The 15,702-nt window shown below is 33.6% G+C and overlaps 2 protein-coding genes across 3 annotated transcripts; one reads left to right on the top strand and one right to left on the bottom strand.

Annotated features, from left to right (window-relative positions):
- On the bottom strand, positions 1-3,168 carry LOC112007428 (uncharacterized). The gene is made up of 4 exons (XM_024039772.1): positions 3,051-3,168; positions 1,191-1,454; positions 324-496; positions 1-156 (listed from the first exon to the last, which is right to left on the bottom strand). The coding sequence occupies exons 1-4, from the start codon at positions 3,166-3,168 to the stop codon at positions 1-3; spliced, it is 711 nt and encodes a 236-aa protein (XP_023895540.1).
- Positions 3,169-5,284: 2,116 nt separating this feature from the next.
- On the top strand, positions 5,285-14,882 carry LOC112007466 (transcription initiation factor IIF subunit alpha). 2 transcript variants are annotated; one of them, XM_024039810.2, is made up of 10 exons: positions 5,285-5,452; positions 5,580-5,760; positions 6,329-6,487; positions 6,898-7,043; positions 7,299-7,669; positions 9,485-9,600; positions 10,657-10,791; positions 11,386-11,589; positions 11,758-11,970; positions 14,174-14,882. In XM_024039810.2, exons 2-10 carry the CDS (start codon positions 5,590-5,592, stop codon positions 14,267-14,269), a joined length of 1,611 nt encoding a protein of 536 aa, XP_023895578.1. In that variant the 5' UTR covers positions 5,285-5,452; positions 5,580-5,589; the 3' UTR covers positions 14,270-14,882. The 2 variants fall into 2 exon arrangements, with proteins under 2 accessions (XP_023895578.1, XP_023895577.1); XM_024039809.2 differs by having other exon boundaries at positions 5,286-5,452; positions 11,386-11,604.
- Positions 14,883-15,702: the final 820 nt, after the last annotated feature.

Below are 15,702 nucleotides of genomic sequence, written 5' to 3'. Positions count from 1 at the left end.
TTACTCCCCCTCATGAGTATATCGAATATCCTTAAGTCGACGCATACCAATGTTGTGCACCATCTTCTTAAAATTCGCAGTTGGTAATGGCTTAGTGAACATATCTGCCAAATTATCACATGATCGTATCTGCTTGACATCAATATCACCACTCTTCTGGAGCTCATGTGTATAAAAGAATTTTGGTGCAATATGCTTGTTCTATCACCATTGATATATCCTCCCCTAATTTGAGTGATACAAGCGGCATTATCTTCGTATAATATCGTTGGACTTTTTATAATTGATGATAATCCACAGTTGTCACGAATATGTTAAATTACCGATCTCAACCAAATACATTCACGACTTGCTTCATGAATTGCCGTAATCTCTACATGATTTGACGAAGTAGCAAAAATTGTTTGCTTAACAGATCTCCATGAAATAGCAGGATTTCCATAAGTAAATAAATATCCGGCTTGTGATCGATCTTTATGTGGATCAGAAAGATAACCTGCATCAGTATATCCAACTAACTGTGGTTTTGATCCATTTGGATAAAATAATCCCAAATCAGTAGTCCCACGAAGATAACGTAAAATATGTTTAATTCCATTCCAATGTCTTCGAGTTGGTGCAGAACTATACCTTACTAGTAAGTTAACTGCAAATGCTATATCAAGTTGGGCGTAATTTGCAAGATACATCAAAACACCGATTACACTAAGGTATGGTACTTCAGGACCAAGAGTTTCTTCATCATCTTCTTGTGGTCAAAACAGATCTTTCTTGACATCAACTGACCGACCCACCATTGGAGTGCTCAAAGGATGAGGTTTATCCATGTAAAATTGCTTCAGGACTTTTTTTTATGTACATTGATTGATGAACAAGAATTCCATTTGAAAGATGTTCAATTTGCAGGCCAAGACAAAATTTTGTCTTACTAAGATCTTTCATCTCAAATTCATTTTTTAAATAATTTGCTGTTTTTGTTAACTCTTCTAGAGTCCCTACAAGATTTAAATCATCAACATATACTGCAACAATAGCAAATTCAGATTCTGATTTTTTGATAAAAGCACATGGACAAATTGGATTATTCTCAAATCCTTCTTCCAAAAGATATTCACTGAGGCAATTATATCACATGCGTCCGGATTGCTTTAACCCATATAAGGATCTCTGTAGATTGATAGAATACATACTTCGAGATATAGGATTATATGTTTCAGGCATTTTATATCCTTCAGGGATCTTCCGAAGAATTTTATCTTTAACACCGATAGGTCTTCCACGCTTTAGGTGTGGCTTTGATTCATTTGCTAATGTATTAACTGATTGTCCTACAGGGACTTCAATCCGTGCTGGAGTATTGGCAGCTGGAATGTGAGATTTCACTATTTTCTTATTGTCGGTGAATACATCTGGTAATTGATTTGCAATTCCTTGCAAATGAATAATCCTTTGAACTTCCAATTCACATTGATTTGTAAGAGGATCAAGATGAGATAGTGTCTAAACATTCCAAGTAATCTCACGTCGTACTTCAGGCAACGACTTTTTTCCCCCTAATGGTGGGAAGATCGTTTCATTAAAATAACAATCCTCAAAACGTGCCTTAAAAACATCACCAGTTAGAGGTTCAAGATATCTAATGATAGATGGGGAATCAAAACCCGTATAAATTCTAAGTCTACGTTGAGGACCCATCTTAGTGCGTTGTGAGGGTGCAATAGGTACATATATAGCACAACCAAATGTGCGCAAGTGAAAAATATTTGGTTGTTAGCCAAGTATAAGTTGCAATGGTGAAAATTTATGATAAGCAGTTGGCCTAATACGAACTAATGATGCAGCATGTAAAATAGCATGACCCCAAGCAGAAACTAATAATTTTGATTTCATAAGCAAAGGTCGAGCAATAATTTGAAGTCTCTTGATAAGTGATTCAGCTAAACCATTTTGAGTATGTATATGGGCAACAGGATGTTCAACATCAATTTCAATTGACATGCAATAGTCATCAAAATCTTGAGATGTGAATTCACCTGCATTATCTAAATGAATTTTCCTAATTGGATAATCAGGAAATTGTGCTCGCAACCTAATTATTTGAGCAAGAAGCTTAGCAAATGCAACATTTCTAGTAGAGAGTAAACATACATGTGACAATCTGGTTGATGTATCAATTAAAATCATAAAATACTTGAATGGACCACAAGGTGGGTGTATTGGTCCACATATATCACCCTAAATTCTTTCTAAGAAGGATGGACACTCAACAACAATCTTTGAATGTGATGGTTTGGTAATTAATTTACCTTGAGAACATGCATTACATGGATAATCACTTGGTAAAAGAATCTTCTGGTTTTTTAAGGGATGTCCGTGGGAGTTTTCAATAATTCGACGCATTATTATTGATCCTGGATGACCTAGGTGTTTATGCCAAAGCATAAAAACCTTTGGGTTCGAACACTTCTGGTGTATTGCAACATTTGTTTCAATTGTTCTCATTGTAGTATAATATAGCCCAAAAGAGAAAATAGACAGTTTTTCTAATATGAGCTTCTGGCCCGATACTATTGAAGTAATATAAAGAAATTCTTCACTGCCTTCGTTATTGGTTTCAATATGATAACCATTATAACGTATATCCTTAAAGCTGAGTAAATTTCTGCTTCATTTAGAAGAATACAAAGCATTATCAATACAAAATTTTGTGCCCTTTGGCAACATGATAATCGCTCTTCCAGAGCCTTCAATTAAGTTTGATGAACTTGATATGGTATTGATATTGGCTTTGCATAATTTTAAAATTTTAAAATATTTTTTTTATCTTTAAGAATTGTATGAGTTGTTGTACTGTCTGCTAGACAAAAATCTTCTTTATTCATCTTGGAATTGATTTTACTAGTATGACCCATGCATCTTCATATATGCAAAACATAAATTAAACTTTAATATTTTAAACGTAAATAAAACATGGTAAAGTAAACATACTTATTACAATGCAATAATATAATAAAAGAAAAAAAATTTATTGGTATGGAAATTTTCATCACCAATCAAATTATCATCCTTGAAGAAATCAGAGACATCAAGATGAGTCAAATCCACTCCATTTGAAAAATGAAGATAATTCATAGGATCTTCAGGATCATTATAATTAGCAAAGTTCATTTCAATTCCCTTTTCCTTTTCTTTTATGGAGGCTTGGTACAAATCTACCAAATGTTTAAGGGTACGTTTGGTACACTGAATGAGGATTACGATAGGCATTGTAATCTTTATTACTAGGAATAAAATGTATTGTAATGTAATAACTAAACCTCTTCATTAGTTTGGTTGTGAGTTATAATATTAGAATGAAACTCAACATTTATTTTAGGAAATTTCTTATTCATACAATTATATCTCCTTAAAAATTGTTATTTTTAAATTTAAGAGAGATATGTGTTATTTTTTATGATTTTTTATTTTTATAATTGTTAGATGTATATGGAAAGTTTGTTTTTTTGAAAATTTATTAAGTTTTGAAATTATTGCTCTTACTAAGGAATAGCTAATACAACCTTTTATAGATGAATAGTTATTCCTCATTTTGAAGAATAGACATTCATAAGGAATAATTATTCCTTTTAATAAAAACATAACCAAACTAAAGAATAACAAAACCATAGGAATAACTATTACATTACAATGCCTATTACAATTTACCAAACATACCCTAAGAGTACGACAAGTACGTGACCAATAACCTTCCATTCCACACCTATAACACTTATTTTCGTGACCCTTTGATGATTTTCAGCAACAACTCATTATTTTGTTAAGCCACTAGAAGATAAAACATTAGTTCATAACACTTTATGAACATATGCATTCAATATTGCTACTACAGGAGCACATTCGAAACATGATATATGTGTCTTCTATTATACAATTTTAATCGTAGGCTAATTTTAAAGTGCCAGATTAATTCACTTGCACCTTTAGTTTATTACAACTTTAGTCAGACTGAGCTTTTAGGATGATCAAGTTCTTCTAGAACTTGTAATTCTTCTTAAGGGTCTTTTTATTGTAAAGTACTCAATTTTTATGTAAATAATAACAAATAAAAGTTATTTCTTTTGAACGATCCTTTTGAGATACTTTGTTGCCATCCATAATAATATCTTTAGGATTTTTTACATCAACATAGATCTCATCAAGATTCATTGCTTCCAAATGAATCTTAGTATCAAGGATCCATGATAAGGAATTATTGCCTAAGATGTCAAGGGCAACAAATTAAAGCTTTGTAAGGTTTGACATTTATATCAAATACATAATTACGTAAGTAATTAAATAAACAAATATTTTTATCATACAAAATTCTAATGAAAGAATGCTACATAGACGTATATATTCAAAGTTGATTCATACACGGTACATATAACTATTATTAAGTTGCTTTATCACAAACCATTTTTAACAAAATATTTTTAATCAATTAAATGTGAATCTCATAACGTGCATCTCATAACAATATATAACAATAGAATAACGTGAATCTCATTAAATTTTTTAATCAATTAAAAATTACTAAAATTATGAGCATAAAACGTAAAGACAAACAAATAGGATAATTACTAATTCCTTAAAAAGAAAACTTACAGTGAGTTGAGAAAACTACACAAATAATCTTTGATGGTTGAAGAACAATGGGATTACAACTTTCTTTTGAAATTGGGTAGAGCCTCGTGCTGATAACGTGTTGTGAAATGATAGAAATATATAAAACAAAGTAAAAGAAACAAGAAATATATATTGATAAACTCTTATTTTCAAGTGGTCATCCACAATTCTTTTAATTTCTCTTAGATGTGTGTACAGTAATAGTAAAGTAATCCCACATATATATATATATATATAGGACTTTGGAATGCTTGTAGAGTTTATAAGATAAGATTGTAATAATGAATATACTTATCGATATACATCTCCCCTATAGGCTTAATATATTTCACAATTTACACATCCCAAGTAACCTTTTCATTCTCCAAAGTTTACACATTCCAATAATACTTTATTTCTAGCACAAGTAATATTGTTTAAAAATTGAAAATATATGTTTGAGTGGTGAACGACATTCCGTCTAGAATTAAACTACGTGCAGTTCAAACGTGCAGTTCCAAAGGACCAAAAGGTCCAAAACATAGCGTTGCTCGATTTTGTTATGAAAAAAAAAAAAAAAAAAAAATTCCGAACCTGCACACCGTCTTAACTTTTTTAGTTTATAAATATAAATACCACGCGTTATTTTGGCACATGATCCGTAGTCTCCAGTCTCCACCCAAAGGCTTCCCAAAGCTCTCTTCATACGATTCCGATTGTGTGAAAAGCGACTCTTACAAACTAAACGGAACCAATTAAATATCTCTTTTTAATCCCTAATTAAAATTCTCATACTTTGATCAGAAAGGTATAATTAAGTTTTGTTGATTAATACAAGTAATTCTTTATGAAACCCTAGCTTTTACACTTGAACCAATTAATACTAATTTTTCTGTTTGTTTCCCTGGAAAAAAAAAAAATTAAAATTTTTGAAGGCGGCGGACCATGTCGTTCGATCTGCTGTTGAAGCCGTCGTGTAGTGGTTGCGGATCGACCACGGACTTGTACGGAAGCAACTGCAAGCACATGACTCTGTGCTTGACCTGTGGCAAAAGCATGGCCGAGAACCGTGGCAAGTGCTTCGAGTGCGGCGCCACCGTCACTCGCTTGATTCGAGTTCAGTCTCTCTCTCTCTCTCTCTCTCTCTCTCTCTCATATATGTATATGTATAGTATCTATACATGTATGGTTTTCTTGTTCAATGGTTTTCCTGTTCAATGCGTGTGTGTTCTTTTTTCCCTAGGCTCTGATTATCTTGTTGATTATGATTTTACTGTTCAATTTTACTGTGTTAATTGTTTAAAGAAAGCTTGTGGATGATTTAGCTATAACTAGGTTTTGTTGATTCTGAATTGTCATGCTAAATGTGTAATTGAGATTCTTGTGAGAAATTTTCGCTTTGTTAGTGATTTGAGTTTATGTGTAAATGCATAGTGAATTTTACTTGGTGCAAGTTTGTACAATTTCTTGCTTTTAGAGTAAGCGAAAGTATTTTTCGGTTATCAAAACAAAAAATTGAACATGATAAGTCTTTAGGTTTCTTTGTAACTATGTGTTGACCGGTATTTCCATGGTGTTTATACTCTTGCGTCTTTATTGATTTAAGAAATACTTTAGAGACTACGCGGTTGATGTTTTTTGTAAGCCGAGCGTTTATGTGCTGTTTTACTTGTTTTTATTGTAGGAATATAATGTTCGTGCAAGTTCTAGCAACGACAAGAATTACTTTATTGGTAGATTTGTGACTGGGTTGCCAAATTTTTCGAAGAAGAAAAATGCTGAGAATAAATGGTCTCTCCATAAAGAAGGGCTTCAAGGACGCCAAGTTACTGATGCCTTGCGGGTATTTAATACGTCCTTACCTATTGTGTATGGTTTGTTTGTTTCTGCTCTTCATTTAAAGTTTTGGGAATTGAACTTCTCTGAATTATAGGGATTGCTATGGTATTTCTTGAAAGAAATGCTAGCTTACATCTAAAATAGCTGAAACAAAACATTATGTTGACAATTGAAGAAATAACTGTTATTCACAAGTTGTGAGTTTTCCACCATGGTGGTACACATGCTATGTTAAAATCTAAGATGGAACACCACATGTGGAAAAAAAAAATGAATGCCCATACCTTGATGGTAAAGCAGATATTGTATGAAGTTTCATTTTCCTATTTAAAAGTCAGATCAAAATGTTCCTTTGCACTTCTCATTGGCTTCTTATCATGTATTCTTATATAAATTTATTATTGCATCACATAGGAGAAGTACAAGAATAAACCCTGGCTATTGGAGGACGAAACAGGGCAATTCCAGTTTCAAGGTCATCTTGAAGGTGCACAATCTGCTACGTATTACCTATTAATGATGCAAGGAAAGGAGTTCGTTGCTATCCCTGCTGGATCTTGGTATGACCAAATATATACCAGAATTCTTGTTTGTTTTGTTTTTTTTTTTTTTAGGGGGGGTGGGCGGTGGTTTAAAGATCTTCTCATTTTTATTTGATTTGTCTTGTTAAAATATTAGTTGAAAATATATGCTTAAATCATTCGTTAGAGACTAGCTTGTTCCATATCTTTGGGAAAGTAGGTATTTTAAATGTAAATTGTAGAGTTAACTTTTGTTTGTGTTTGTGATGGTTGTTTGGTCTGTTCAATCTTTAGGTACAACTTTAACAAGGTTGCACAGTATAAGCAACTTACGCTGGAGGAAGCAGAAGAAAAGATGAAGAATAGGAAAAAGACTGCAGATGGATATGAAAGATGGATGATGAAAGCTGCAAATAATGGAGCTGCTGCATTTGGTGAAGTGGAGAGGTTTGATGACAAGGAGAGTGGTGTGGCTGGTGGAAGGGGACGTAAAAAAACAACTGGTGATGAAGAAGAAGGTAATGTTTCAGATAAAGGGGAAGAGGATGAAGAAGAAGAGGCAGCAAGGAAGAATCGATTGGGACTCAACAAAAGAGAAGGTGACGATGATGAGGAAGGTCCCAGGGGTGGCGATCTTGATTTGGATGATGATGATATTGAAAAGGGTAAGCAGGTTTCTTTACAGTACATTGTTCTCCAATTGAAGAAGACATTGCCATGGATTATTTTCTTCATTTCATGTGAATTTGTATTAATGGGACCCAATTGATTTAATTCATGTCAAGAGACTTGGAAGACTGTTCAGACGATTTTGGAGACTGGTTCTCTCCAGGGGAATATAACAGAAAACTAGTAGAGATGTTAGGGGCCTATTTGGTAGCAGTTTTTAAAAAGTGTTCTAAAAACACTAAGAAACTGTTTCGATGTTAAAAAAAAAAATTAAACTAAAAAATTTCTTTCGAAATATGTAACTCAAAAAGGTTATAGAAGCTTCTCAAAAAAAAAAAAAGGTTATAGAAAATAAAAACTGAAAGCTTTTTGGTAAAGACAAACTCAAAAGCAGTTTATTTATTTATTTAATTGCAAGCCTTTGACAGGAAATACCCTCCAGACACACAAAACTCAACGCGCACACGCACTTACACATCCACAACAAATCAACACAATCACAATACAATCTGCCAGTGTGCACAAAACAACCCAAAGCTTACCCAAATACATTCAAGCCATGAACCATCCAACCCTTCATATTTTGAACCTCCTTTCCAAGCACCAGTCTGGTCAAGCCCTTCAACCTAGCATTCCTGAGATCCCTGGCTGCATTCAACCTATAAATCTCCACAACAAATCAATGCAATCACAATCCAGTCTGCCAGCATGCACAAAACAGGCCAAAGCTTACCCAAATCCATTCAAGCCATGAACTGGCCAACTACTCAGCTTTTGAACCTCCTTTCCAAGCACCGGTGTGGTCAAATCCTTCAACCTAGCATCCCTGAGATCCCTGGCCACATTCATCCTATACCTTTTAGATTTTTTTAAAAAGTATTCTTTTTGGAAAGGAACTTGATTCCTTAGTATCCATTGGCATCTATGGTTTCGAGATATGACTCTAGATGGCATTTAGGGTGTAAAGATACCTTGGAAAGTAGCATTGTTTTGGTTAGCCAACTGCTTTGGGTAAAATCTTGAAAGCTGACAACCTTAGGTGGAGGGGTATATAATTGTGGATAGGTTCTGTCTGTGCAAGGATAGTGTTGAACCGTGGACCATGTTCTGCATTGTATAGGAAATTATGCTCATTAGCCTTATTATTATTTGGTTGCTGTGAGCATGCATGGGACTGTGGGGGAGATGTTTGCATGTTAGGAAGGAAATTTTGGTTGTCACAAGAGTGGTTTGATTCACTCTACCACCTATTTAAAAAGTTAAAAATCCCACGTGTTGAGCTCCACTTATCAAGGAAGAGTCTAGGTCCACAATAGAGGGGGATTGTTAAGTGATTAATTCACCCTTTCCTAATAGCTTAAACTTTTAGGACAATTGGTAATTTATTAATTTTCTATAGCATTGTACTCATAACCTTGAAGAAAGTGCATGTCATCATTGGGTTGCCTTTTGTACTGCACTGATTTTATGGTATTTCTTGTAAATTCATCTTTAATGTGGAATGAGGCAAAAGCATGAAAAGATAGGTCTTAAGTTTTGGGGAATATCATCTACGAATTTCCATAATGTTAGGTGATTCTTTCTCGTGTTAAGAATGCTTTGTTCTGATATTGAAAACATGTGATGACTTCTATAATTAATAATCATGTCTGCTTTTATGGTAAATCATTTTTTTTTTTTTTTTGTGTGGATAATTCAATAGTTGGAGGGGGGATTTGAACCCTCGACATCTCCGCTTGAAACACCAGGGAGTGCTAGTTGAGCTATAAGGCTCTTGGCCTTTTCTTTGAATCTAATGTATGCATCAACAGGTGATGATTGGGAGCATGAAGAAATTTTCACTGATGATGATGAAGCAGTTGGTAATGATCCTGAGGAAAGGGAAGAATTGGCCCCTGAAGTTCCTGCTCCTCCAGAAATTAAGCAGGTTTGTCTGTGTGTACTTCTATAACAGGAAAATTTGGGTTAAACCCTACTGAAAAGATTTTTTTTTAACAAGTTCAGGAGGACATGAAGTAAAAATCTACCCTACTGGAAATTATTTGAATTGAAGATGGTACTTTGTAAACATTTACTTTGCATGAAGCCAAATTGTAACTAATGTAACCAATATACTTCTCAATTTCTGAGCTGAGCTATTTATATGAGTTGCCATGCATTCTTACAATAGTAGGGGAAGCACAGGTTTCTTAATAGCTAGAATTTCCAGAAGGCAGGTAGCATGTAGACTATTAAGCAAAAATACTAAAGGATGGAATTGCAACTAAACTCAACTAAGACTAAATATTAACCAATTAAGGATCATCTCATTCTAAAATACATTCTGTTGTTAAAGCTGCCTGTCTATTAATGTCTGTAGCATGCAAGATATATTTTTGAGTGTTTTTTTTTTTTTTTTTTAAGAAATAAAACTTTATTAAAGAAAGAAGAGGTCCAAGTACTCATGGAGTATACTATGGGAACGGCACAATCAAGCTCTGATGTTACAATGGTCAATTAGATCTAAAATAGAAATAAAAGAAACTAATTCCCATGGGAATTATCTTCCAAAAATTGTAGGCTCATTATGCCTTTTGATTACTATTTGCTAAAAAGATGATTGGTGGTATGTTTGGCAATTGATTTGTGAGATATACTCACAGAAATTAGAACATTGTTGAAGTTCAAAAATTGTGGCAAGTGTTCCATAATGCATAGTCATGTAGTGTTGGGCCTCTTATAGCATCCCACATAATTGGTGCCTCCATTACTGCTACACATTCTTACTTACTCATGGTTCCTAATTTATTCTTGAGATTTAGCTAATTATTGTTGATGTTTTATATAGCTGTTTTAACTTCTTCAATTTTGTGTCTGGTACTAGCAGTAGTACTTATGTCTCATGCTTTGCCCAGTGCGTGTTGATATCCAAAGTTGTGGCTTCTTCAATTTGAACACTAGACAAATTGTCAAAATGATAAAATCTTTTTATGTATACTTGCAGGATGAAGAGGACGAGGATGAAGATAATGAAGAAGAGGGTGGACTGAGTAAATCTGGAAAAGAGTTGAAGAAGCTACTTGGGCGAACTGGTGGGCTGAATGATTCAGATGCTGAGGATGATGATGATGATGAGGATGTAAGTTCAGTTTGATTCTTAATTGTAGTACCTTGCTATATTAACAACTTATGTATATTATTCACACTTCTTTGTGATCCATATTATGATAGATGTTGTCTAACTGTACCAATGTTTTTATTTGATTTTCATACCATATAGTTCATTTTTGGAATGGTGATGTGGCATTTTATTTTCTCTTTAGGAGTGTGAAGTCAGTGACTTGGTTTCTTGTTCTTGGACATTGATAAGACTCACATGTACATTGATTGAATCCCCTTTAAAAGAATGGCTTGCCATGTTTATTAAGAATGCCAACGTTATATGTGTGTTAAGAAATAGGAAAATGTTGTTATGGGTTGTACACTCGAGTGTTATAGGCGGTTCCTTTCTAGGAGATTCCTAAGGGGCCAGCTGTTCCCACCAGCTGACAATCTGGAATATACCTTGTAAGCTTCCTATATATAAGTAATGAATAGTGAAAAGGGCCGTGATTCAAGCTTTAAAGCACCTTTTTCATGATTATTAATCCTTTCCTTTCCAACAATGTGTTCTAAATTTGACTGCACTTGTTTTCTTCTCTATTGATGGAGTGTTTTCTTTTGGTTTGTCCAGATCGATGATGATATTGGCCTTTCCCCTGTGCTGGCTCCAAAGCAGAAGGATGCACCTAAAGAGGAACCTGCTGAAAACAGTCCTTTAAAAACGGTGCCTTCTGGAGCTGCTAAGGGAACCCCATCTAGTTCCAAGTCTGCAAAGTCTAAGAGAAAATTGAATGGGGATGATGCAAAAGCAACTAGTGGTGCACCTCCAAAGAAGGTGAAGACAGAAAATGTAGGACATTATTTTCCCTGAACTTGATTTACTTACATCAAGTTTGTGTTCAATGCAAAGAATTTAATTCCCTATGATAAGTAAGGGCTCCCTAAATGTGGTAATGTTTTGATAAAATCATGTTAATATATATATATATTTTTCTGGAATCAGGAACTAAAATCTTCTGTGAAAGAAGAAAATGTTCCCACTTCTAAAAGTACTGTGCCTTCAAAAGGAACAACATCATCATTGTCAAAATCTGCTTCAACATCGTCTGCTGGGCCTGTCACTGAAGACGAAATCAGGGCTGTTTTAATGCAAAAGACACCAGTGACAACTCAGGATCTTGTTGCTAATTTTAAGGCAAGACTAAGATCACCAGAGGTATGCTCTTTAACAGCATCTTAAAACTCTTACTGGACGGGGTTGTTTGACTGGGCAATGCTATTCAGCTCTTTTTTATTTATTTATTTATTTTTAAATTTTAGGGATTGAAATTGCTCAACATGTAAACCTTAGGCATGAACAGTGTATTTTTGGCAAAACATAAATGACTTTTTAATTAATAAATATATAAAATCAAGTGGTACTACCGTATTGACGTTGTTAACCACCTCAAGAAATGCTGCCAACTCATCCAGGGACCACCTATACCTCAATATTCTCAATGCTATTGGTTGGATCAAGGGCTTTCACCCTTGTTCTCTACTCTCCCTCTCACAGGAGGGTATCTTGTGTGCTGGACCTGGGCATATAAGACATCACTGTCATTGACATGTGGGTCCCACATTTCAGTAAGAGAGAAGTCTCATATGCCTGGTGCATCTGAAAATTTCTCCTCCCGCCCTCAGTGGAATTAATTTCGTAAAAGGACAATTTTTTGGATAAATCTTTTTATCGATTTCATTTTCCTAACTACAAAATACTTTGAATTTAGAATTGAGAAATATATTGTTTCTTTTCAATTCTGTAATTTTCCTAGTTAATTTACTAATTTCAGTTTTAAGAATAAAAATTAAAAAATAATAATAAAGAAAATGTAGGCTAATTTTTGTGTACTTTTTTCATTTATATTTTGTCAATGGTCAACATTGAATAGACGTACATTTTATTTTTATGTATCGATTTATATTTGAATGTCTGTATAATTATCATTATTAAGCAGTCACATAAGTTTAGAAAATCCTAGTTCCTTCTGTCTCAGGCTGTGGTGACTGGTTGAATTGTTGACTTAAGAGCTTTTAATCAGCCCAAACCAACTTCGTTGCCTCTTTATTATTACTATTATTCATGAAAAGAAAGTATATTCATTTTGTTGTATTTATCTATTTAGCTTTTACTCATTTTTTTGGAGAAACAAACACATACGAGGAAGAGGGAAAGTGAAAGACTTTTGCTCACATGAGCATCAAATTCAAAGTCAAAAATCGAGTTATGAATGAGATGATATGCAATTTTATGTAATTTTGGTTAATGAAGACTTATAAAATGCTCAAATTATAATGTGTGAAACTATAATATAATATTTATTATATAGTTATCTTCAAATTCCCATCAACATGGGTACATGCATGCTATTACAACACTATGCTTGCATGTCAAGCCATTAATTTTATATTGGCTACACTCTATAGCACTCAACCAAAAATAAATCCATTAGAAATCCCTAGGCCTTTATAACTCCACTATGCCTGGTTTATTAAATCTCCATAGTCCAATCTTCGCCAAAGTCGCTGGTAATTGAATAATATACTTCATCTTCTATTGATAGCTTATGATACACAAAAGCTTTTGTGCAAGGCATGCTAGTGGAGGACTAAGGACATGAAAGCACTCTTGGTTCATTTAGAAATTAGAAGCTATGCTCTGTGTCAAGACCAAGAAACAAAGTGGCATTTAAATTAGCTAAATTTTCTTTTGATAGGTAAATTAGCTAATTTTTCATGAAGTGTGAGTGAAGATAGCTTTTGTTTAGGTGAAATTCCTCAGCAGTTAAGTCATATAGTTTTGATTAATTTTCAATTATCTAATTGAATAAGCACTTCTTTTTTACCCAAAAATAAAGTAGGTAGGAGGTTGTATATTGTTATTCCCCATTTGTTATTACTTTTTTTTTGGCAATTTATTCCGTCAGTATTTACTGTCTTTTCTTTAATTAATAGTCAGGTAATTATGACATCATGCTTTGATCGTGTTTGACTCCTTGATCTCATGTATTTTGGGTGTTGAAACAGTGTGGTTTTTGAAACATTGCTCTTTTGGGTTTAGGTATGGTTTTTGATTTTCTTTATCCATGGGAATGATTTTTGGTCCTTGATGTGAGGATTATTTGTGTGGCATATATATATGTAGAATTTATGATTTTGTGGTGCTTGCAGCACAAACCATTGTACCTGATCTTTTAGAGCCTAGATGACCTCATATGATACAGAACGAAGACATATATTTTGGCGACGTGTTTCTCTTTATTTTAATCATGGCTTGTTTTTGTTAGAAGAGTAACGAGTTACAACATGTTTGCTCAAAGGAGTACTTGACAATTTAAAATGGATGAAATGTATTCTGATTTTTTATGCGTATGATGCAGGACAAGAACGCATTTGCCGCCATCCTGAGGAAAATTTCTAAGATACAGAAGTCAAATGGTTCCAAGTCTAACTATGTTGTTTTGAGAGAGAAATGATTGGATCCATCCATGTACATCTGCTTTTCAGTGAGCTGGTATTCCCCCCTTCCTCCTACCCCAAGTACCCCCAACAATCTCTTAAATGTGTTCTTAATTCTTCTACATATGGTGGAGGATAAACAAAAACTTCTGCAGATATTCTGAGGAAAATTTCTAAGATATACAGGACAAATGGATCTGACTGTTGTTTTGAGCGAGAGATGATTGAGTCCGTTTGCTTTTCGTTGCTTCCCGCCAGCCAATTTCCCCAAATCCAACAATGTCATTTCTAACAAAACCCTATCCGGCTATCCCAACCCTCCTCTCCTCCTTTCTCCCAAAAAAAAAAAAAAAAGAAAAAAAAAAAAAAAGAAAAGAAAAATCCTAGTCATGCAAGGAGTTTGTTTTTTATAAGATCCATTTTCGAATCAAAAGTTGTGTCAAGTAGTGGAGGATAAATATTGGGTTACTTTGTACTGATATATGATATCTCGGATCTGTATGCATTTACAAAACTGTAAAGGCGGAGCCTAATGAGCTTTGGATAGCATGTGTTTTTAGTTTTCAGTATTTTCATTTTCAAATTCTATCAAATCAAAATTAAACAAGAAGTTATGTTTATTTTGTTTAACTTTTGAGTTTTGACTATATATAAACAAGAAGCATATATTGTAAGTTTCCTCAGCCCAGCATCTTCAAAAACCAGCCTAAGCCCAATCCAAATAACACAGGTTATTGGTAGTAGCTGACAATGGATACTAACAAGTAATTGAAAACTTTATCCTAAAAAAAATAAAAATAAAAACAGGTAATTGAAAACTTCACTTAACACAGGCTATGGCAGTATTGAAAACTTCACTTTTCTCTTGCTGAGGAGAAGATAGAGCTAATTGCTAGAACTTTAATTTAATCTCTTTAACCCAAAAAAAAAAAAAAAGTTTAATTTAATCTCGAAAAGAGTGACAATGATAATGTGCGACTGTATTTTTGGTTTTGGATCTTCCAAATCATATTATATATGTTGACAAAGGATATTCACAATAAGTACCATACCGCCAAACTGTGAGTCGCATAATCATATATAAGTAACAGATAATTAATTATTGATTTGTAATATATTATATAAGATAATTATGATAAAAATTGTGAAATCCTAATATCATAACCTAAATCATAATTTTTTTTGCCATTATTATTTACGTATCAAACTATGAGTAGCAGAGAAAAATAGTAAATTTATATAAAAATTACAAGAAGTCAGTTTCAGTCTACTGCACTAGAAAGTTGTAACATTTTATGTTGTTTAGAATTACTCTTAGTTTATTTATTGATAGACTAAAATGCCCTTGACCATTAAAGAACAGAGAAGCTTTGGGCAATCTACCTAAGAAATGTTAGGTAACAACATGAGGTTGCAACTTTTTGTACTCTCACATTGTAATTTTCCCTCA

This window comes from Quercus suber, unplaced genomic scaffold, assembly GCF_002906115.3.
Source record: "Quercus suber isolate HL8 unplaced genomic scaffold, Cork oak 2.0 scaffold_88, whole genome shotgun sequence".
Classification (NCBI taxonomy): Eukaryota; Viridiplantae; Streptophyta; class Magnoliopsida; order Fagales; family Fagaceae; genus Quercus; species Quercus suber.
This window is presented reverse-complemented; position numbering and strand designations above follow the sequence as displayed.